The sequence below is a fragment of the Anser brachyrhynchus genome, assembly GCF_964034855.1.
Source record: "Anser brachyrhynchus genome assembly, chromosome: 3".
In the NCBI taxonomy this organism is placed as follows: domain Eukaryota; kingdom Metazoa; phylum Chordata; class Aves; order Anseriformes; family Anatidae; genus Anser; species Anser brachyrhynchus.
The window spans coordinates 116233751-116257000 of record NC_137696.1 but is presented as its reverse complement, the minus strand read 5'-3'; the positions used below and the strand labels follow the sequence as shown (position 1 = coordinate 116257000).

Here is a 23250-nt window from a genome sequence, read left to right as displayed (position 1 = left end):
TCCTCACAGGCAGTAGCGTGGTAGTTAGACTGCAAGGCCAGCAAGAAGATCTGAGACGAAGGAACTGGAATTCTTCTCTGCACCGTGACCGAGCTGCAGCAGAGGACAGCCGAAGTAGTCTGGTGATGTTCAGGATGCTCTGTAAGGAAATCAGACCTGTGGGGCTTAAGGAAAGGAAGCAAAGCTGGGTGCTCCCTAGTCCTGGAAGTGTAAAGGGGTTCATACTGGTTTAACTGACTGCAGCCTTCCTTAGGAACGTGCTTCTTTTCTGGAGATGCTTTGAGAAGGTCTATCGTATCAAGTTGTTTAATTTCCATGGAGAAATACCTCTGTTTTAATTAATTCAGGTTAATTATTTGCTGCCACACAAGATCTAACAGCCCGGTCTGTCAGAACTGCTGGCAGACGTGGATGTCCTGGCACAGCAAGAGGAATTTTGTTCATGTGGAGAGTTGTACGTCCTGAAGTATGTGGCTTTAGAAAACATAGACATCTTCAGGATTAGACACTAGCTGAGTGGGGATGGTTAGGACTGCAGCTTTCATTTTGAGTCAGTGCTCTTCGATTAATTGACTTGCCCATGGTTGCACAGGTATACTGTGGAGGAAGGCAACATTATCCCAGTTTTCCACGTCCCTGTGTATTTTTCTAAACTGTAGGCTGTACATCTGGTTAGTGTTTTTCACTGACGATGATTATTCACAGGAAAAAAAAAAAAAAAGCAAAACTGTGTTAGTTTAGTTTATCAGAAACATTTGGAGTGTAAGCAGAGCCCAGTCAGCTGTTAATACCTCCTTTAAAAAAAAAATAATAAAAAAAAAAAGCTAAGAAAAGCATTTTGTAAGGGAGTGACACCAAGTTAACATATCTAAAGTATTAAGTACTTTTGAAGTTTCTTCTCAGAAGAAAGGTGAGAGAGGAAGACTTTTCTTGAACTTTTTTTTGTGTGTGTGTGAGCCATAAACCTTAGAGATGTTGTTAAACTGCAATGTATGTGGTTGTGGTATTTCTTTATTAGAAAAACACTTCAGAAAATAACAGTGATCATATTTCTCAGAACAAATCCCGAACTGATCGCACTTGAGCATTTTTCTGTTTCTTTCTTGATCAGTTGGGGTTTTCCAGAACTGAGGAGCAGCTCGATGTAGAAGTTCTTCAAGCTTGTGCTTACCGTATATACGTTGAATTCTTCCCGAACACTTAATGCTTTATACAAGCACAGTTTGACGCCGATCAGAATTATCCCGGACAAACTGGGTCTTCAAAAGTGTCTGCGCTGTAGAGCTGGCATAACATAGACCAGCTGCTGTTGTAACTTTGGGATGGCAAGAACCGTTAATGGGGTTTCTTCAGTCCCAGCCTGCCCACATGAAGGGAAGGTTGTGAATTGGGGGCTGTAACTTGGAGGCCTTCTCTCCTCAAGCAAGCAGGGGATCTGGCTTTCTGGCCCTGCAGCCCCCCTGGAGAGCCCGGAGGTGGCAGTGGGACAGGACGCTGGGGATCACAGGGATTAGCAGCATCAGACGTCTGGCTACTTAGCTGACTAGGATTAAGCTGAAGAAATCATCTTCATTTCTTGGGAAAACGCTTCCAGCTCTATGGGGAGCTGGGAGCTTTTGTGCTTTTAATCACATCTATAAACAGTGAAAACAGCGAGTTTTGTCCCTCAATACACCCCTATTTTTAAGAACGCAGTTAGTGGTCACAGACACCTCGTCCCCAAAGGGCTGCAGCGAGCGGCAGCAGACACGTGTGGTGTTCCTGCACCCCAGCTCTCTTCTTCTTGTCCTGTAGCACCCAGAATTAGCCCTGGGACCACGGACCAGGCCTCCTTCTGCCTACGGGCGGCCGTGCTCCGCGTAACCGATAACGCGATCCCTGACGGTTCGACTGTGGATGGCATCCGCGTGCCGCTTCCTGAAATGGAGTATTCCCCAGCGGGGCTCCTTTAGGAACTGCTAAGAAGACAAAATAGCACATTTCCTGACAAAAGCTGTATTTTGAAGTGCCACGGGCAGGCAGAGCCCCCTCCCTTTCTTTGGGGCTACTAAATGGGTAGAATTTAGGCTGGAATTCGGCGTGTCTGACAAACCCCCATTGCTAGCAGTGTTTATTAGCGTGGTATTCAAGGTCCAATATTTAACTCTCAAGGGGAGGAAACAATCGAATCCTCCCCACACCACCACATACCAATTACCGGCGTACTACTTTATTAATAACTCCGGCCATGCGTTTCTCTTTATTGTAAAAAAAACAAACAAACAAAACGTGACCCGCCCCGCGCGCCGCGCTTGGGACGAAACCCACGGAAGGCGCCGCTCAGCCCCTCGCCCACCCTTTTGTCCCCCAAACCCCGGCCCGGGGGGGACTGAGGGGGGCGTGAGGGAGGAGAGAGGGGAAGGAGAAGGGGAAGGAGAAGGGGACGGCGAGATGGCGGCGCAGGCGCCGTGAGCGGCGGAAGGAGCCGGGGGCCGCCGCCGCCTCCCTCCCGGTGCTGGGGAGCGCATGCGCTGGGGCGAGAGGCGGCGAGGAGGAGGAGGAGGAGGAGGAGGAGGAGGAGGAAGGGGGGGAGGGAGGTTTGCCGCGCTCTCGCTGTCCCTCTCCCTCCTCTCCCTCCGGGCTCGCCCTCCCGCCATGTTGTTGTGAGCCCCTCGCCGCGGCCGAGGGGGGGGGTGGGGAGGCGGCAGGAAGGAGAAGGCGCCGAGAGGAGGAGGAGGAGGAGGGAGGAAGAAGAAGGAGGAGGAGGAGGAAGAAGGAGGGCGGGGGTGTCCCAGGGCCCGCTCCGGCTCCATCGCAGCGAGCAGCGCCGCCAGCCAGCCCGTGAGTACCCGCGGGGAAGGGGTGGAAGAGCCGGGGCCGCGCTGCTTCACACCCCCCCCCTTCCTTCAATCCCCCCCCCCCTTCTTCTTCCAACCCACCGCCCCCCTCCTTTCCTCCAGCCCCCTTTTGTCTCCGGCCTCGGCTGCGCGCCGAGGGAGGGGAGAGAAAAGGAGGGGAGAGAAAGGAGGGGAGAGGAGGAGGGAGGGGGCCATGTTGTGGCAGGTCCCCGGGCGGCGCGGGGCCTGCTCGGCGGCCGCCCGCGCCTCGCCGCCTTTGTGTCCTCCCGCCTCGCCGGGGAGCGGCGCCGAGGTGGGGAGGGAGCGCCGTGAGGGGCCGGGGGGCGGGGGGGGGCGGCATCGTGCTCCGGGGCTGCCGGGGAAAAGGGGCCTCGGGGAACTGCCCCCATCCCGGGGTGGGTTGGGGAAAGGCTGGGGGGGAGGAATTAGGGGGGTGTGGGTGAGGGGGGAGCCCCGCCGGGGGGCGTGGGGGCGCCGTTTTGGGACCCCCCCCTCGTTAATCGTGTGGGGTTGGGGTGAAGCGGGCTTTGTTTAAGCGGAATGGTGAAAACTTGTGGCTTTGTTGGTTTTTTTTTTTCCTTTTTTTTTTTGTTTTTTTAAACGCGTTTTGAGGGTGGAACGAGAAGGCCAAACGCTTGATAGAAGTGTTCGGGTTTAATTTTTCTTCCGACCTGGCCGCGCAGACAACAATAAGGAAAAAAAACTTGAGAAAAATGCCAGCTGTCCGAGTGGATCCGACTTACAGCTCGGGTTTTTAATCTCCTTGGCAGTCCTTGCGCAAAGATTTTTGGCATTGTTCTGTTTCGTGTTTTTCATAAGCTCAGGCTCCAGTTCCTTGAGAGAAAATGAATATATTCGGGATGCTTTATGCCCGTCTGGCTCGCCCTTTGGAGCACGATAGCTGACCACCAAAACACGCAGCGTGTTTTTACGGGAGATGCGATAAAAGAGGTTTTTATCAGCTGGATTTCGGATGCTCTTTCGGAGTGGTGTAGCTGCGCACGAGCTATATAGGTCATTGCAAATGAGAATTGGTAAAACTTTTTTGTATCGCCTAATTGTTTGTCACTCATGTGCAACGTATTAACGGAGTACTTGGAGATTTCTCCTAGTGTATCTTTTATTCTCTTTGTTGAGTCTCAGCTGAGAGGTGAGGCTTTTTTACTTACCGTGAGTCGATGGTATGGATCTTGGGCTGTGGAACATGAGTGCATTTAAGATATAATTACTACCTCACATTACCATTTTCAGATATAGAACGTGGTTTTCTGTTATATTTAGCAGTGTCTAGGTCTAAAACCAAGTGTTGACAATAGATTCAGTTTTGTTGAGAAGCTGAATTATTTTCTGCCTCTCTCTGATCTACAACTCCGTGCCAATCTGAGCACAGTGTGTTAGCTTGCTGGGAGAAGGAGGCTAGACTGAAAAGGCAAGTGATAATTTGGTGGTGGTATAGCTTGGGTTGCATGTGTAGAAATGACACGAAATCACCTGGCGGTTTTCTGAAGTGTTCAGAGAGTTGAAAATTTGGAGTTTGTCCCAGCAGAATGGTTAGTAGGCAAATGCATGTGAGAAACTGCTTGATAATGCACGTTCTGTGGTTTATTCTGTGGATATTGCACGTAGGGAAGTATGTTATTTGTATAGGTTTTTTTTCAGGGTTAACTGGAAATTGTCGCTTTTTTCTGTAGCATCACTCTACTACTTAATGTTTTTCTCTGGTGTTTGGGATCCTGGCACAGTGCTGAGGTAATTACGGTCATATCTGATGTCATGACTGAGTTCATAGTGCGAGAAGCGGTTGGCTGAAGAAGCTGGACTTGCCTGTGTTTTAAAGAGAAGCTCTCTTGTATTGTGGCAGTGTGTATGGGATGTTGTGTAGCCTTGTGGTGCACTGAAAGCTTTGGGTACGTGTTTTCCTCATGGTTTGCTCTCGGAAGAGTTTCTTTGCCGTGTTCTCATTGGGCAAGGTATTGCAGATGTTTGGGGCAAGTATATTACCAGGACATCAGCTTGCTGAGTACTGTGAACTAGATCTGATTTTCAGCAGCATTTTCTGGTTCAGTTTTAGATTTATTTTTTTCCCCTTTGATTTAATGATACGAGTGTGTATTGAATAATCTGCATGTGTAGAATTTCTAAAAGCATTCTCTTTGATAACTTCATTTTTTTTTCTTTGTACAGTGGTTACTAAAACCCCAAAAAGATTAGACCAGGTGTTTATACACAGAGGCAAGTAATCCAGTAGATTGTTTAAATTCTTGCATGTCTTCATGCCTTTTTTTTTTGAATGTAGAAGTATAAAAAGAAAATTTCACTGTGCATTGCACTAAAAAGAACCTTAAATTCTCTTGAATGTTATTTCTGTGTTGGGCTCTCTTGTGAAGCAAGCATTAATGCCCTGCTTTAAAAACATTTCTGATAGAAAATCTAGAAAGGAAACCACACTAGGCCGTAGAACAGACTTGCTTTATAAATACTTTTCATTGTATGTGTCACGTGTATAGGTATGTGAGTGTTATCAATCTTCTTTCTGATCTCCAATAAATTTAGTTGAAGATGCTTACCTCATCTGATGTGAACTTCCCCCACCCATAACATAGCTGTTGTCTTGATTATTCCACACAATGCGACCATTCCAGTGTTGTCACAAAGCCAGTGCCCAGGCTCCTGTCCCAGAAAAGGGACAAGAAGGCTTTCGCTTAACAGCTTGTTTCCTCCTGCCCTAACAACAAATACCAGCTATGTCGTGCTTCTAATAACGAAGTCGGAGGCACTTCATCATCACGTAGTAGAAAAGAGTTTCAAATGGCATCAGAACATGTGAACAGATTCAGTCCTAGCTGCCTCGGTGTAATTTCGAACAAGTTCTATAAAATTTATTTTATAGTAATGGCTTGTACGCTGAAGCTTTATGGCAAGGTTGAGTGTAAGTCCCTCTCAGAATACCTGCTGTGGCTTTTAGTGTTTTCCAGGCTGTTATGTGAAATGTTTAGCTTACAAATCAAGACCAGGTGTTATCTCTAGAAATATCTTTAAAGATTCTATCTCGTAATTCGTTAACTTTTTTTTTCTAAACACGTCTATTTAGGAACAGTTCTAGACAAACAGAAGAAATGTGTCTGAAGAGGTTATGATGACCATCTTTCTAGTAGAGAAAAAAGCATAAAACTCTGAAATACAGCAAGAGTATCTCTAATAATCTGAAATTGGAATTACTGCTAGTTCCAAGTCTGCATCTATTTCTGCATTCAAGTCCCACACTAAACTCCAGAGTGGCAGTATGATCCTCTGTCCTCTGCAGGCTGTGCTAATACCACATCTGCAGCCTTTTTAACAGGCACAATTTTACAATATGTATTTGTGTGCATTGATCTAAATGATCTGATGTACGTTTCATAATTTTTATTGTTTCCAGATTTAATTTTTCATAAAGTTCTAAAATAGGTTACTTCTTACTTCACTGAGGAATTGGCAGAACTCTGTTAGAAGTAATAGGTCTGCCTGTCTGTATGCTTTAAAGCTTTCTGCAGGTAAATCCTAATTGAAAAAGATTGTGTCAGACCTGTGTTTGAGAACTTTGCTTTTAGTTTTCATCCTTTTATTTTGAGAAAGAAGTTTAAGACTGAGGTATCAAACTAGTTGTATAAATTCTATGCTGTGTGGCTGGTCTGAAGTTTTACATGGAATTCGTTAACAAATTTCTTCAAAGGGGAAGTGATTTTGAAAAAGCTGGATTCGTGTGTTTAGTTCACGAGTATTTACACGTGCCTATTGTTTAAATACAAAGCTGGACTCACTGGATTCTACTAACCTTGTGCAGTTTGAGCTGGAAATAGCAAATACTACTTTTTTGATCCTTTTTTTTAAGCATCTTGCTGTTTATCTCCATTATAAGTTCCTTAAACTTCAGTTCTGTGAATGCTGAATGAGTTGTGTAGTGTGAAGAAGCCACAGAACTGATTTTAGTAACATGTTTTCATAGTAAAGCAAATACCTACTGTAGCAATACAAATAAGACAAAGTAGCTTTAGATCTTGTTATTCACAAAGCCATGTTTATTCAAGATTATAAAACCATCCTGCTATCATATATCTACACATACATACTTTCCCTTAATGATTGGATATGCAGTAGTCGAAAAGGCTAGATTAAAAATGTAGGAACATGTAGAGGGATTAGAGGGCTGTGGTTCCTTTTGTCTACATCTTCAGATCTAAGTGTCCTATTTTGGTTAAGTATCTTTCTATATATGTCAGTTTTTATTGTTTGGACTTGACGTTCTTGTTTAGCATGAAAAGTGAGATATTTCTGTAACTTGAAAATTCAAGTAATTCCTTTTTTTTCTCCACGAAAGTGCTTACTTAAGACTGTAGAGGAGATCTGGTTTCTTATATTTGTAGTCCTATTGACTTAGAAATTAGACCGTTTACCTACTAAAGATTGATAATACGTCAGTTATGGTAGACTGAGAATCGTGTGTCCAGGGAGAGGTATTTATTTTTTTTATTTTCTTTTACCTGCAGAGGATTTTTCCAACATCAGAGAGCAATTTTTGCTATTGTTGTTTATACTCGTTTCAAGTAGACTAAGTATTTCAAAAGGGAGTTGGCAAACTTCATTTCAATCTGAGCCTGAAATTTTTGTTTCATGAAAAACCCAAAATATACTATATAATATATAATATATATTATACTGTACTGGGTTAGTGGAGTTTAATGTCCATTAGTTACATAGCGTACCAAACTTGAAAGGAAAACTGAAGTTGACATACAAGAACGAGATGTAGTTCAGGTGGAGAAGTTAGTTTTCTGTGCTACTTCATTTCATGGTCTACAAATGTATAAAATCAGACATAACAGTATGACAGAGTTAGTGGTTTTACACATCATGCTGAGTAATAATGCAAAAGAAACTACTGCCATTATGATCTGAAATTATATTTTGATTGTTTCTGGCTAGAAAATTTGCAGGCAACCATTTATAATATATGAAATTCTACCATATTAATATACTGTCTTGAAAAAAGTATTTTATTTATTATTAGAGGCCTAATTTGATAATGGTATTTAAAATTTAAAGTTTAAATAAATCAGTAAAACTTTTGACAATGAATGGCTTGGATTTTTTGTTGAAATCCTAATTCTAAGAACTGCGCATTTAAAGATACGTAGAAAAGCCTTTTGTGTTATTATTAAGACCTTTTCTTTTTAGGTTTCTATGTGGAATGACGTTCCATGTGTCCTCCTAGGCATGAATGAAGTGGCCTGGCAGGAGACCAGAGGAATGATACGTGCCAACGCTGGTCAGGAAGCAAGTGGGGTTGGAATAGGGGTTGCCCCAGCTGGAACGGTAGTTGGAGCAGCAGCAGGGCTCAGTGCAGGTGGAAACACTCCTCACCCCATCCCTGCAACTGCAGTGTCAGGTGCTTCCAGTGTCCTCAGTGGATGTTCTCAGGATGGTTGGGTATTTCTTCCAGAGACAGGCTGGTGAGCAGCTGAGTGGCTACTCCAGGAAACACCGCTGGCCCACAGGAGATAGCATTCATATAGATCGTTCGGTAGGTAGCCTGTTTGTTTTACATTGAAACAGCGATGTTTGGTGTTCAGTCCCCATCTTTAAGAAAGATACGTGTGAGTTAAGCCACCTTTTCAAAGCCTGTAGCAATCCAAAGTCTAAAATACTCAGTTACTTCTGTTAAAGCAGTTATAAATCAAACTGCGTAAAATAATTTCCAAATGCTCAGTTTGGACCTTTCATGTAATGTGTATAAGCATTTCATATTTCTGGGAGTACCTTGTTTTCATCAGAATGCTGTCAAATAAAACCTGAATTCATGCAAAACAATTTTTCTAGTTTAAAAAGGGACTAGCTTCTTGCCAGCTTTATGAGAAGTAATACGGATTTTGCACACAATCTTACTTGTTACGCTTGCAGGTAAAAAGTTTTGGTTGAGGTGAAATAGAAGCAGTACAATTAAGTGTAGATCAAAACTTAACATACTCCTGTTGCAGATGATAACCTGGGGGGAAAAAAAAAATCCAGTTTTAAGCTCTTACTCGCAAGTGTTTAATTGATAGAGCTTCCTCGTTTTTCTTTAAAAACTTGATTTTGAACTTAAGATAGGAATGTTTTTCCACAGTGACTCTTGTAATGTGCCACCCTTAGGGCCACAAGGAACTTGTTTTACCTTCCCAAGCACAAGAACTTACGGGATGTGTTCCAAACATGTAGTAAACGCAGGAGCAAGTGTAAATAAAATGTGCTGCTCTTAAAACCAGGAGTATCTGTCTGTTTATTTTTTCCCTAATCTTTTTTTTCTGATTCTTTGGTGCTTTTGACTTTTTTTTCTGGTTTTACTCTTCCACTCTTTTTCTTCCTTTTTCACCGATCAGTATAGCAAAATAAATCTTTTGCCCTGACATTCAGCTCTATGCTATATAACCTTCTGCGTTACGTTTATACAGAAACTGTAGTGCAGCTCTTTAAACAGAAAACTGCAATATTCTACTTGTCCACTTGGACATACTTCCTGAATGTGTGAAAATGTGTTTTTTTTTTTTAACATTCAGTCTGTTACAAAGGCAGCTGTGCTGATTTTCACTAGCATTTCACAAGGCTGATAGGTTGTGTAGATAAAATTATTCCATCCTCAGTGGGAATCAGAGCTACATCTTAATCAACAGCCTTGTTTAATAATTGGTTAGATCCATCAAAATATTTCTGCATTCCTTTAGCAGGTAAATGTCATAAACATAAGGTGTGTTTTCAGGTAACTTGGGTGAGAGATTCAAGGGAACTACTCTTATTTTTTGTAGCGCTTTCATAATTTTATACACTATAAAAATTTGGTGAGGGGAAAACTGCTGTGCATTATTACCTGTAGGAAAATAGTATTTTCCAACTTGCCGTAATCAATACTGCCTCTGTTCTGCTGTTTTTCACTGTTCCCATTCATCCTTGGAAACATGAACTAGCAGAAATCACGTACAGATCAGGAGACTTCTCCGCTTGAGTTCTCTGATTTGAGTCTTCCTCTGTGTGCCAGTGCTTTAGGGGATTTTTGTTAAGAGAGAAGTTACTGCATTTATTTATTTACTTTAAAGAGGCAACTCTTGAGTTTAGAAGCACTGGATCAAGTGGGTTTTCTAAAACCTTAATTTATGCAGACTGGTAGGAACTCAACTAGTCACTATTGTTCTCTAAGCATTGGGTAGATAAGATCTCTGATGAATATATGGAGATAATTTTTTCTGATGCATTTGGAGAGAGATTGCAAAGAACATTAATAGAAATAAGTGTAGTAGATAACAGTTGTTCTAAGTAAGTAGAAATGAAGACACTGAAATCTTTTATTCAACATACATTATCTAAGCATATCTTAAAACTGTGGATTTGACATAGTTTTAGCACATTTTAGTGAAGTCACAGCATGTGAGACTGCCAAAACAATTTTAAAAATGCTTTTTAGATATAAATAGCAAGACTGAACCATTTTTTGTAAGACAGCAGAGCTCTAGCTCCACTGCTTCCAGTAAGAACTTAAACTGTATAGAAAGTAAAATACAAAATGGAAGTTAGCAATTTCAGCAGGGATTTTTTTTCAAGTAAAAATAAAGCAATCCTTATTTATAATATATGAAAAATTCTTATGGTGATGTGAAACCTTATAACTCTTATGGCAAGAAACACGCATAAGCCCGAGGCCTTAGAAGGAGGATAAAGTAAACACAGAACGTGGAAAAGCCTTGTGTTCTCTTCCATAATAGAAGATACCTGAGACTTTTGACTGACTGAGTGGTACGGAGAAGTGAGTCAATACAGTTGTGCGCAGTTTGTTTTTAAGAGGAACATCAACTTGATTGGAATCACCGATGGAATTTGAAGAATCTTCGAATTAGTTGAAGTGTTAAGGAAGTGAAGAAGTCTGTTCTAAGTCAGAATAATAACTTAATAAACATGCTCAATTCATTCCTGGGAAGACTAGAGAAACCTTATTTTGTTTTCTTGAAAGCCATCTGAAATGTCTGCGAAAGATCTGAACATCTTATTAAGCATAAGGCAAGACAACATAATAAAGATAATTATTTGTCTAGTAGGCTATTTAATTTTTGCTGCTGTTAAGACTGAAAAATTGCTTGTCAGTGTCCTTTTGTAAGGGATTATTTAGAAATGAACTATGGTAATTATCAGTGAAGTGTCAATTGTTGGAAAGCAGTTCATATGAACAAACTGTAGCATTGGAGGCCTTGATAGCATGAGGAAGCATCAAGTGGATTGGATGGTCCTGCAGTTCTGTGGCAGTACTGGCAGCTTAATGCGTGCTGCTCTGGAAATCATAGAATCATAGAATATGCTGAGTTGGAAGGGACCCACCAAGGATCATCGAGTCCAACTCCTGGCACCACACAGGTCTACCCAAAAATTCAGACCATATGTCTGAGAGCACAGTCCAAACACTTCTTAAACTCCAACAGGCTTGGTGCAATGACCGCTTCCCTGGGGAGCCTGTTCCAGTGCGTGACAACCCTCTCAGTGAAGAACCTCTTCCTGATGTCTAGCCTAAACCTCCCCTGTTTCAGCTTGACACCATTCCTGCGGGTCCATTTGCTGGTGACTAAAGAGAATAGGCCGGTGCTTGCCCCTCCGCTCCCCCTCGTGAGGAAGCTGTAGACTGTGATGAGGTCCCCCCTCAGCCTCCTCTTCTCCAGGCTGAACAGGCCCAGTGACCTCAGACGCTCCTCTTATGTCTTCCCCTCTAGGCCCTTCACCATCTTCGTCGCCCTCCTCTGGACACTCTCCAACAGTTTAATGCCCTTTTTGTACTGTGGTGCCCAGAACTGCACACAGTACTCGAGGTGAGGCCACACCAGCGCAGAGCAGGACAATCACCTCCCTCGACCGACTAGCAATGCCGTGCTTGATGCACCCCAGGATACGGTTGGCCCTCCTGGCTGCCAGGGCACACTGCTGGCTCATATTCAGCTTGCTGTCAACCACAACCCCCAGATCCCTCTCTGCGGGGCTGCTCTCCAGCGTCTCGTCGCCCAGTCTGTACGTATAGCCAGGGTTGCCCCTTCATCATGAAGACCATGGTGGAAAAACTTGAGGTGCCGCTCACATTTAAGAGAAGAGCAAGGAAGTTCAAACACACCACAGTTGAATGGAATTTACCTCTCAGTTGAGTTGGAAAAATCTTTGATGTGAAAACTTGTTTGACCCAGTGTCTTAAATTAAGTAGCCACTCTGCCTGGAGGCTGATATAATTGGCTCATAGAAGGCTTCAGAGTAACAGTCACATGAACGTGTGATGTTGTTAACGCTTGTATTCTGTGTTTTTCTAAGGTTGCCTCAGCTGTAGCAACAGGAAATTAAAGTGATGGACAACAGTTACTCGCATGGCGAAAACTTCATTTGGGAAGAGTTGAACTACTCGCCAGAGGGGAGGGCTGTGCAGAATAATTGGCATCATAAGGGAGGGCAAGGCTGGAGAAGCACTCGCTTGCATGAGAGACGATATCCAAAAGTCTTTTGGCATTGGTTAGCTGAAACGTAACGCATGCACAAGTCCGTGATCCAAGATGACAAATCCCAAACTGTAATTTGAGTCAGGTGGCCTCCGTTGTTACCCCTTAAAATAAACCAGAAGGGAGCACGTCTGTTCAGTGAATGACAGGATTAAGCACAAATTTCTCAGTCTAGAACTAACTGTACCTGGGTTTCATTCATCTTCCTTTAGAATATTTAATATCGGAAATAGTTATAAAGGATAATAAGCTAAGTATAAAAAACTGCCTCAGTTGGGTTTTTGCCTTTTCTCTCCCTCCCTTAAGAACAAAAATGTGCATCAGATTCTTTGCTGGTGCCATATCTGAGGAAGACCACTGTCTGCTGTGGCATCATCCTTTCATTAACATCCCCGTAGGGCTGCAGGTAGGTTACTGATCATCATTAATTCACGTCAGTTCTGTGTGAATTTTTGAGGCTTAGTGATCAGCAGTCAATTGGTAATGTTTGGTTTTACACAGATGAGGGTTTTGGGAAGTTCAGGGTATCTTTGCTTGGATGTCAGAGCACTTGCATATGTTCTTGCACATGCTGAAGCAGAGAGGTACAGCAGGGGGATGCTGTCCATGCTGTTCATTCTGTATTCCTCCCTGTCTGCCCTATCTACTACTCCCTCATACCAATAAGAAGTTCGTCAACTTATTTAAATGGAGTTATGAATTTGAAGACGAGGTTAGCTATTTCTGTTCTCTTTGTCCTAGTAGAGGGGAAGGGTAGGAACTGTTGGTGAAAACATTCAAGTCTTGCAGCTAGGTCTGCCAGAGCCTCTTTGTCAGATCCTGGTGAAGCAGAAGAGAAATGCCGTGATTGTAGCAGCTTTTTTGGAGCTTCCTAAGGATAACAGCGCTGTAAACAAAAGAATATAAATTGCATCTTTGCCCAAAGCTTCAGTTAGGCTTCAGTTGCTGTAACTCATTTCTGGTAGAATTTATAGGTTTCTGGAGAAGTTCTGTGAATGGCTGCTGACAAAAAATCCTTTTTGGGGTGGGAGGGGGTAATAGAGCAAAGAAGTGTCTTACTAAGTTCCAGAGCTTTTTTGCACTCATGGTATGGAGGAGAAACTGTGTATCAGTTTTTACAAGTATTGAGAATGACTTCACGAGGATCTGTTTGAATTAATTTAGCTACAAGGAAATGCGTGGATGTTATTAAACTAATAAAATGTGCAAATGTTTTAACGTTGTTGCCTCCAGGAGCAAATGGACAATTCCTAGCAAAAACTTTGCCTTCGATTTAAACAATAAAATTGTTTTTGACATTCAAATAAGATACGCACATACATTTGTGCAGTGGAAATGGGGAGATATTTTTCCCGTATGAGATCTCACATCCACGTAGCCATCCCTTGGAACAACGATCGTCGTCTCATCGCTCAAATTGGGAACAACAAAATCTGTTTTCTCACCTTAGAGTGGGAGTCGCGTTTCCTGAATCATTAGTTCTTCCTTTTGTAGAACCCACGTAAAACCATCCCTAGAAATCTGAGTGAGCTTGCACACCGTATTTTTTTTTTTATTTCCTAACTTTGCACCTTTAATTTAGTTTAAAAATAGTTTCAGTTGTTAAATAAATTTTATTTTTTTTTCAAAGTAGCTTTCATAAACAGATAGTTAAGACTTTCAGGTGCTAAGCAACTATGCAGCACGTAAATAGAGTCCTGCCAAAAGCGTAAGTTTTGTGCTAGATGATTGATGCTTCCTTCTCCCGGTCAAGTTTACATCAATCTGAAGCTGTGTTGGAGATGGTTCATTTCTGTTTCTGCCTCACAGGTTCTGTAATAACCTTGTTACAAGTGTTGTCTTTTGGTGGTTTTCAGCATTTTTAATTATATTTTGCTATTTTCTTTATTTAATCACAGGAGCATTTTCCTCCACTTAACTAGAAACCCAGTTAATGAATGTCAAATTACTGTTTTAAGCAGCTTTTCAAATTTGCAAACTAGCAAAACTTTTCAAACCCCACAAATTACGAAGAGAAATGTTAGAAAGATTTTTTTGTTTTGGTTAACAGAGAGCTCAGGTGAGGGTGTTTGATTCCTCTTTTGGAAAACGTATGCCCTGTTAAAACTTGTTTAATAAGTTCATGACATTTTTCATCGTACTAGTGCTGTATAATTTGCAGGAAGTCCCCCAAGGTTTTTTGGGGTGAATTTTAAGGTGGTGACTTCTTGTGCACTAAAAAAAACGTCTTGCACTGTGCATTTTTGAAAAATCACTGTATTACGTGCTTGAGACTGCCACAGTTCTGGCAGCAGACTTAACTTTCATAGCCGGAAAGAGGTAACTGTTGTTCCCATCTCTTTCATCAGAACTAGGTAAAACAGTGTATTTTTTGGCGTGCTGCAAGGTGTTTTCATGTAATTTAACAGACCAAAAAGCATTGGGAACTTGTCTGTAATATGTTTCTTTATCTAGAGAGAGGAAACACTCTCTAGCTATGAATTCTGCAGATACCTGATTTGTGTTTATCAGTTTTGAGCACATAGCACGTGGAATAGCTGTCTTAATGGTCGGGACAATGACCCAAGGGAACGGTACAGAACTGCGACAGGGGAGGGTCAGGCTGGATATTCGGGGAAGGTTCTTCAACCAAAGGGTGGTCGGCCATTGGCACAGGATCCCCAGGGCAGTGGTCGCAGCACTGAGCCTCCTGGAGTTCAGGAAGTGTTTGGACAGCACTTTCAGACACTTGGTCTGATATTTGGGTGGTCCTGTGCGGAGCCAGGAGTTGGACTCTGATCCTTGTGGGTCCCTTCCAACTCGGGATTTTCTGTGATTCTGAGGAGAGCAATTGCAGTCACATTCTGCCTTGTACAAACAAGTTCATTGCATGTAAGGTGTTCTTCAGAGACCTTTACTGAATCATTCCTTCCAGTCATGTTCGCTGTTCTGATGCATCTGCATACTTCCTACATACCCTGTTCACCGTTTCGAACCACAGCTGATAGTTTCAGCTCTGAGTTACTCGGCCAGTCCCCACATCTGCATACTGTCTCAGATGCTGTCAACCTGTGAACTGCTACCTCCTCTTTGTGAATTTCAGTACCGGTTGCATCTATTACTGTAAGTACATTCACAAGTGTGCTTGTACTTTTTTTTGAATTTGTTTGTGCTTTCTGACATACCTCAACCTTTTGCCTGCCCTGATGCCTCCGAATACCTGGCACTTGTGCACTGTTAAGTGTCTTAGTGTGAATGGTTACTTTATTCTTACTTTACCAATTCAGTTTCTTGTATCAGTCTTTGTAACTTGCCTTATACTTAGACTGAAAGCTTTTTGAAGCAGAGCCCTTTATGCTTTCTTGTTCAGTAATTACTGTAGTGAGTCTGATACGGTACTCCAGCAAAACAAATGGCACGCAGTCATCTCAGCATTCTTTGATTTACATACAGATAAATTATCCTTTATACTAGTACAGCAGTAGTTCTGTGCAGAATCGTTTCGGGTCTGTGAGGAATTACTGACAGCAGCATAAATCTGAATGGTAGTGCTGCTTCTGGAGATGACGTGGAGAACGTGGGCTGCAAGCAGCAGACACGTTCATGCGCCTTGGAGACTGACACAATGGGATGCACAGACCCCAAACTGCTGCTGGAGCTGGTTGAGGTTTCTTTGCATTTATTCGCATGTGCTCCTGGTTCTAGGCGGGTGTATGCCTGAGCCTGGTTCCAGACCTGATTGCTGTCCAATAGTGGAGTTTTATTCCAGAGCTAATACTTTTGGGAGGAACTCTAGGGGAGTTTGTGTAGACACCCAGGATGAGCTGGTGGGAGCCAGTTAGTTTTGGAAAAAATGGCTGCAAGTAGTCATTCAGGCTTTCTGCAATTATGATGTATTTCTTCGTATTTTCTAATTCAATATCTTGTTGTTCAAGTTGTCGAGAAATAAAAATATTTTAAATTGGGGTCATTGTTAATTATTTTTCAAATACAAGTTCTTACCCGCTGATGTAGAATGTATTTAGCTTTCTGTTTTCGTGTGATTAAAACCAGGGCTTATGAAAATGTGTAACACTGCTTTATTGCACGGAGGTGCTGCCTTCTGTTTTTTGAACTACTTTGCTTTGGTAGTTTTCAGTAAAGTCAGGGTAATCGGGATGCTTATGTGTCTTTGTGAAGATTTATGTGAAAGCTTTTTCACTTTAGCGAAGACAGGAGGTTGGAATTCAAGAAGCATAGTGGTGGGTAAGTATGTGAAGGGAAGGAGGGAGGTAGCACATAACACATAAGATCTCCTTTAATTTGATAGATGGTTATTCATAGTGTTGGTAATACACGTTTGTTTGGGGGCTTGTCTTTTCCCCCACAGTTGTTGCTTCTCTCTACTTGTAAGTTCTGTTGTTTACGTGCTGATAGCTACCTTCATAGACAAGTGCGCTTAAATTTTTGGTTTTCTAACTGAAAAGATTGAAGAATTTGGCTTTTAATCTATTGTTACGCAGATGTATTAATGCCAATCTTTGAACTCATTTTTGTTACAAACCTTTTATTATTTTCATTTGAATTGTAAATAGCCTACTTTATTTCCAGTAGCTTAATTGTCATCAGTCTGCGGTGTTATTGGAGACTTTTTTTTTTTTTTAAGTTCCTTTGAAGGACTATGCTGGCTAACGTTTAATGGGATATTAATGTCCAAGGCTAAGCTGCTGCTCTTACTGAATTAGAAATGAGGCTTATTGAATTAGAAGTAGTCTCTTTGTAGGTTTTTGTACAGTTGGCTGTTTTTTCGGCTTTTAGGCAATTGTAGAAATCTATGGCTAATTTCAAAATGCGTGTTGTCGAAAGAGAACATCCTTAGCAAACAGCTGAAAAAATTGATAACAGCCATTTCTGTGTGTCCATTCCATTGCTGTAGGCAGATAAAGTAGAAGACACATACTCTTCCCTATAGTAATTATTTTAAAATGCGTTGGGACAAGCACGCTTTAGTGTTCTCTGCATAACCTTCTCCGCTGTCATTGATGTTACGCAGAGAGTAGCGCCTTGAAGAACGAAGGTAGATGTTGGTGCTGACTGACATACATTTGAAACTTTGTTTTTTTCACTGATGTTTTATGGTGGCGATGCAGGGGAGTTGTGTGTTCTAGCAGCAGCTATCCTTCAAGCAGCTAGGTGTCCGTGCTTACATAGGGGAGTGAGAAGTTTAAAAATTGTGAATTTCTTTGTACTAGTGTGATTCAACTCGCTGGCTAAAGAATTAGGCACTTCCATTTCTTCGTCTCTGGCTTTAGTAATCACTTTGAGAAGATGTGGTGGTTTCACCTTGATGGGCAGACAAGTTGCACCATGCTGCTCTCTCACTCCCCCTCCTCAAAAGAACATGGGTGAAAAATACGGTGACAGAAAGCTCATGGGTTGAGATAAGGACAGGGAGATCACTCACCAAGTGCCATCATGGACAGAACAGACTCAGCATGGGGAGATTAATAAAATTGATTCCTGATCACTAAGAGACTAGAGTAGTGAGAAACTATAACCACCTTCCCCCCATCCACCCTCTTCTACCTCCACCTCCCGAGCAGGGCAGGGGAATGGGGAATAGGGGCTGTGGTCAGTCCTTGGCACTTCATCGCTGCTGCTCCTTCACAGTCCCTCTCTGCCCCTGCTCCCCGTGGGGTCCCTCCCACGGGATGCCGTCCTTCCCGAACTGAGCCTGCGGGGGCTGCCCACAGGCAGCAGCTCTTCAAGAACTGCTCCCACACGGCTCCGTCCCACGGGGTCCATCCCCCAGGAGCAAACTGCTCCAGCACGGGGCCCCCACGGGCGGCAGCTCCCCCCAGACCCCCTGCTCCTGCGTGGGCTCCTCTCCACGGGCTGCAGCTCCGGCCCGGGGCCTGCTCCTGCGGGGGCTCTCCGTGGGCTGCAGCCTCCTCCAGGCCACATCCACCTGCTCCACCGGGGGCTCCTCCACGGGCTGCAGCGTGGAGATCTGCTCCGTGTGGGACCCATGGGCTGCAGGGGGACAGCCTGCTCCACCAGGGGCCTCTCCACAGGCCGCAGGGGAACTGCTGCTGCGTGCCTGGAGCACCTCCTGCCCTCCTACTGCACTGACCTTGGGAGCTGCAGGGCTGGGTCTCACTCCTCACTCTCCCAGCTGCTGTCATGCAGCAGTTTTTTTTCCCTTTCTTAAATCTTCTCTCACAGAGGTGCAGACAGCGTCGCTTATTGGCTCTTGGCAGTGGTGGGCCCCTTTGGAGACGGCTGAAACTGGCTCTTATCTAACATGGGGCAGCTTCTGGGCTCTTCTCACAGAGGCCACCCCTGCAGCCCCTCGCTACCAAACCCTGCCAGGTAAACCCAGCACGGATCCAACTTCTGCTGTTCCCTGGTTCCCTCTTACCTGCTGGAGAAATGACCTCTCTCTTTTTTTTTCCTCAGGGTACATTGTTTATTATTTTTCCACTTTTTCCCTGTTTCCGATTCTATGATATCTAAATTATATTCACTTTTCTGTTTGCTATGTAAAAAAAATACATTAGCAAAGAAGAAGCCTTGATTACAGTGTAGAAGGCTGATTTATGGAGATTTTTACTTGATTCTAGTCATGTACATTTTAATTGTTCTGATTCTTTATGAATTGTTAACAGATTGAATCAAAGCTTGTTGACTCTGTTAGAATGTAGTAGATGTATATTTAATTAATCATTACTATATATAAATTGTCCCTAGTTCCTGTTTGTGTGTAGATGATTTTTTCTGTACAAAGTTTTCATTTTCAGAAAAGGCAAATTTCATGCCTTTGCGTAGCATATAACCTACCGAGCACAGAAATTTTTGTCAGTTTTTTAACTTTTTGAATAAAAGCTAATTATGAAGTCACGAAGGTTGGTGTCTTAAAATAGCAGTGCATCATTTCCATGTCACGCTTCCTGATAGCAGTAGCTGTATAGTATTAATACTCACTGACAAAGCTTTTCAGTACAGAATAAAATACTAATGGGTGGAAATCCCTCATGAGTTCCTCAATTCCTGTTACCTTACCGGTGTCACCTACCACCGTGTTACGGCAAGGTGATGCTACTTGACTAGCTTAACAAGAAAAGTGCAGGTTTTTAAAATGAGAAAAAAGCAGTTTTGCAATGTGCATACATTAAGTAATCAGCATCAATTAAATAACGAGCATGTTTAGACAACTGCAATTCAGGCTTTGTTTCACAGCTTAGTTTTCAAACCTGAATGGATTTAGCGGCTTCCCTTTTTGTGTGTGGAATATTTCTGCAGTGGGGTTAGAGATGCTGAATAACATAACAGTGCAGTAGGGGGAAGGTTAAGAGTCTCACCTTAACCATAACTGTTTATTGCTGAAGATAAACCTGTAAATTTTTGTGTATGAAAGTTTTTCAGTTGATTTATAAAGAGTAGAGTTCAGTCAGCCCCCCCCCCCCCCCCCCTTTTTGGGGGGGGAAGAATTGCCTTTCCTTGTAGCTCATTTAAATAATAAAATAAGCATCTAAATAATGTGTGGGTAAATATTATTTTAATAAATTAAAATAAATTTCCTGTTCACAAAAACTCTCACTGCACAAGTTTTTATGGTTTTTTTTTTCTTTCCTTGTTGAAGCTGTCGGGTAAATTATACCTAAACATTTAAGCAACTTCAGATTTTTATTTTACAGAATTCTGTAATATTTGTCTTCCTGTTACCTTCCCTAGAAACTCTTTGGAGAGGTTAATTTTTTACATAATTAAGACTTCATTGAGAAATCTGCCAAGATATTTGGCTTGTATTTCAAGGCATGTAGGAACATATCACTTCAAATGGAGCAAACAGTGACTGTTAGGAACAGTTGCAAGTTCTGGTTTCACAGCCGCGTTATTATTAATTTGTGAGGCTGGTACTTCTGCCTGTGGGTGACTGTGGGGATTAAAGTCCTGAGTTTGAGGACATCTGACGGTAGTTGAGGAAAATTTGTGCCACTGAGCAAAACTTGTGCTGGTTGGGTGGAAAGAGGCGTAAAAGCCTGTGCAAGGAAGAGATAAGTTTGTTACATGACAGAAGGCTTGTTTGTGGGGAACGAGTGGTATTGCAGGTTTCCTAGAGCACATTTCATTTCACAGCCAGGAACAGAACCCAAGGTTTCTGAATCTCACAGGGCCAGCGTAACCACCAAATGGACCGAAGGAGGTGGAAAGATGTGCTTCGTTTTCCTCTGCCTCTCTTGGTGGAGGCGGTGTCCTGCTGGACTTGGTTTTTACTCTCTGTTGGTAGAGGACTGGGAAATGGATCTGTAATTGGCAGCTGTGCCAGTGTCTTGTGGGATGTCATCCAGCATATTGATACATATATATATTTTATTTGTTTGTTTATTTATTTATTGCTGTTTGTAGGAATTTAGGAAGTTCCCTTCTTCAGCCTGCGTGATTCCAGATTCCTGGTGCCCCTACTGACAAACAAGAAAAGCAAGCAAGGAAGCAGAGGGTTACCCAGCCACTGGTGGTTGTGTATACACGTCAGGTGTTGGGGTCACCCCACACTTTTGTGCCTTGCATTTTCAGTGGGTCAGGAAGTGCTCTTGCAGCATGTTTCTCACTATGTGCTACAAAAATACTACCTCGATATTGTAGATTCATTTTTTTCACTGTCACTGGTAGGGATGCTTCTCAAACTTCTGCTCTAAGGAACAGTAACACGCAGTGATGGCTGATGTGGGGCAACTAAACTGACAGTAAATTTCCTTTTGTTAGAGTATCCGAATGTGTGAAGGGTCATGGAGTGCAAAAGTAAACATCTAGATCTCAGAGTATCAGTTCAGAAACCTAAAATATACAGATTAAAGAATTAATTCGTTTGCTTGTGGAAATTTTCAGTGGGTTTTTAGGACACTAATGAAACGAAAATCGTCAAGTACATACTGGGGAAAATACTGTCCTTTTGAGATTTTTAATGTGTGGATGTGTGTTAGAACTTAAAATAGGTTGCCTAAGTGTTTTTTCTGAAACGCCTAATGATGTTGTTTTCTTAGACTGCTTCTTTAAGCTGTCTTGTAATTCACTTTGGAGTATTTAGGCAAGTCTGCAGTTGTGTTACTGTCGTATATGTTGCTCAGAAAATAATACTTATTTTCAAAATGCACTGTGCCTGTAGATGTTTAACTCAGGAGCATAAACTTCTGCTGGGCAGCTTGGTATTGAGCGAGCTTTTGGCTCTTTGTTGCTTCAAAGAGGTATGAGTAGATGCATCTAGCCAAAGGCTGTTTTAGTCAAACAAATGCCTTGTTTTCTTAAAATGTTACGCTAAATATTTAGCAGTTTGTAATTAACGTAGATACAAAACATGGTTCCATTATTGCTTATGATTCCAGAAGTTGCTTATTCAGCTGCCAAAGCGCTTCTGTTATCTGGACACAGGATTGGCGAGCCTCAAGACTAGAGTAAGGAAACTGTGAAACTGGCAACATATTCTGGAGTAGAAAACCATGTGTACGGCCCTGAACTACTGTATTTGATAATAGAGGCTTTGGGGTTTGCAGTTTAGGCTTGTTGCATTTTTTTCCCTTGTTCTTCGTTATAAATCTCTGCTAGATTTGTCTAATGCTTTAATTTATATACAAAAAATAGTATTTTTCTTCAGTCATTTCAAAATGCTGAAATGTTAAATGAGCTTTTTTGTATTTCTCGTCAAGTGTCCAACATAACAGTACAAGACAGGATTTAACTTAATTGGAGGGCTGGCAGAGTCGCTACGTACCGTGTTTCAAAATACCGCCATTTCTGTGTACCTATACTAGTTTAATTTGCTGATGTGAAGTCTCTGCCGTAAGAATATACTATATATAAGAAGATAAAAGCTGCAGAAGAGCCACCCCCTGTAGGAAACTACTGAAAAGGAATTTTGCACTGAAGTCTTTCAGCAAAACACAGAAGGAGGCTCAAGCATTCGCCTTGCGACCAGCAGCTTCCCTTTCGTTCCAGTCACGCTGTTGTAATTGCCAGGTGTTGAGTCTCGCCTAGGACCACAGCTTCAGCAGCAAAACCCATCCTGTGTTCTCTGTCTTGGGGTTACAGTATTGAACTGGGAAGGGAGAGATGGGAATCCAAATGTCTTTATGCAGGAAATGTGGCTTATGGGCTTCCCGGTCAGCTTGTTAGCCCACTTCTGGTGTGTAAAGTGAGAAGGTCATCTCTCTTTTGATTTTAATTTTATTATTTTTCTCCCAAATATATATATTTAGAAAGGGCTTATCTTTGCTTGTTTTATCACGGAAAATATTTAGGAGCTTATTTCTAGCAGGATTCCGAATTATTGGAGAGAGTACCACTACTCTCTCCTATATAATACACATATAACTTCTGTAACAATATTGGAGAGAGTACCTACCTCTCTCCTAGGGTTCAGGTGCCTAGATTCCAGTAGGGGAAATAATTTTAAGCAGCATTTCTTGGGGTAATTCTAGATGGCCGTGCAGTCAGCAGCCCGGCTCCTTGATGCCACCCCGAGGTCAGGGCACGGTTTCCAGTTTCCACCTGGTACCGCCGGTGCTCGACCCCACCGTGCTCCGGAGCAGCTCCTGCTCGTTGCTTTCCCCGTCCCAAATCCGTGCTGCAGCCAGCTCAGCGGGCTGGGCTGGTGAAATCCCCATGCGCAGAAAAGGGAAAGAAAAACCTGAATTAAAGGTTAAACCCTTTACTTGATGACTGCCGAGTTAATTGCAAGGGAAGTGGCGAAAGCTTCCACGGGAAGAATGGCTGAGCTGACCCGCTCAGCAGTAGATCCCTAGGCCTTTTTACCTCTAGCATCAGCTCAGTTTGGCGGTTGGATGTTGCAGCGTTCAGAGGGAGGATTGTCTGGTGGACAGACCGCGAGGTAGGAACGAGACAGAGTCGAAATGAGAGCCCTACTCCGGGAG

The 23250-nt window shown here is 42.7% G+C and overlaps 1 protein-coding gene across 7 annotated transcripts in view; it reads left to right on the top strand.

Annotated features, from left to right (window-relative positions):
- The first annotated feature begins 2514 nt into the window (after positions 1-2514).
- Positions 2515-23250, top strand: part of PUM2 (pumilio RNA binding family member 2) — a 70381-nt gene continuing 49645 nt past the window's right edge. For 4 of the 7 annotated variants that reach the window (XM_080584913.1, XM_080584912.1, XM_080584910.1 and 1 more), the window contains exon 1: positions 2515-2820. Coding sequence is in view for 2 of the 7 variants with exons in the window: in XM_080584907.1 (XP_080441033.1) it covers positions 3031-3129 (99 nt within the window). In the remaining 5 variants the exon portion in view is untranslated. Of the gene's footprint in view, positions 2821-2924; positions 3130-23250 lie in introns of those variants that run through there. The other 3 variants (XM_080584914.1, XM_080584907.1, XM_080584911.1) reach the window with 3 other exon arrangements.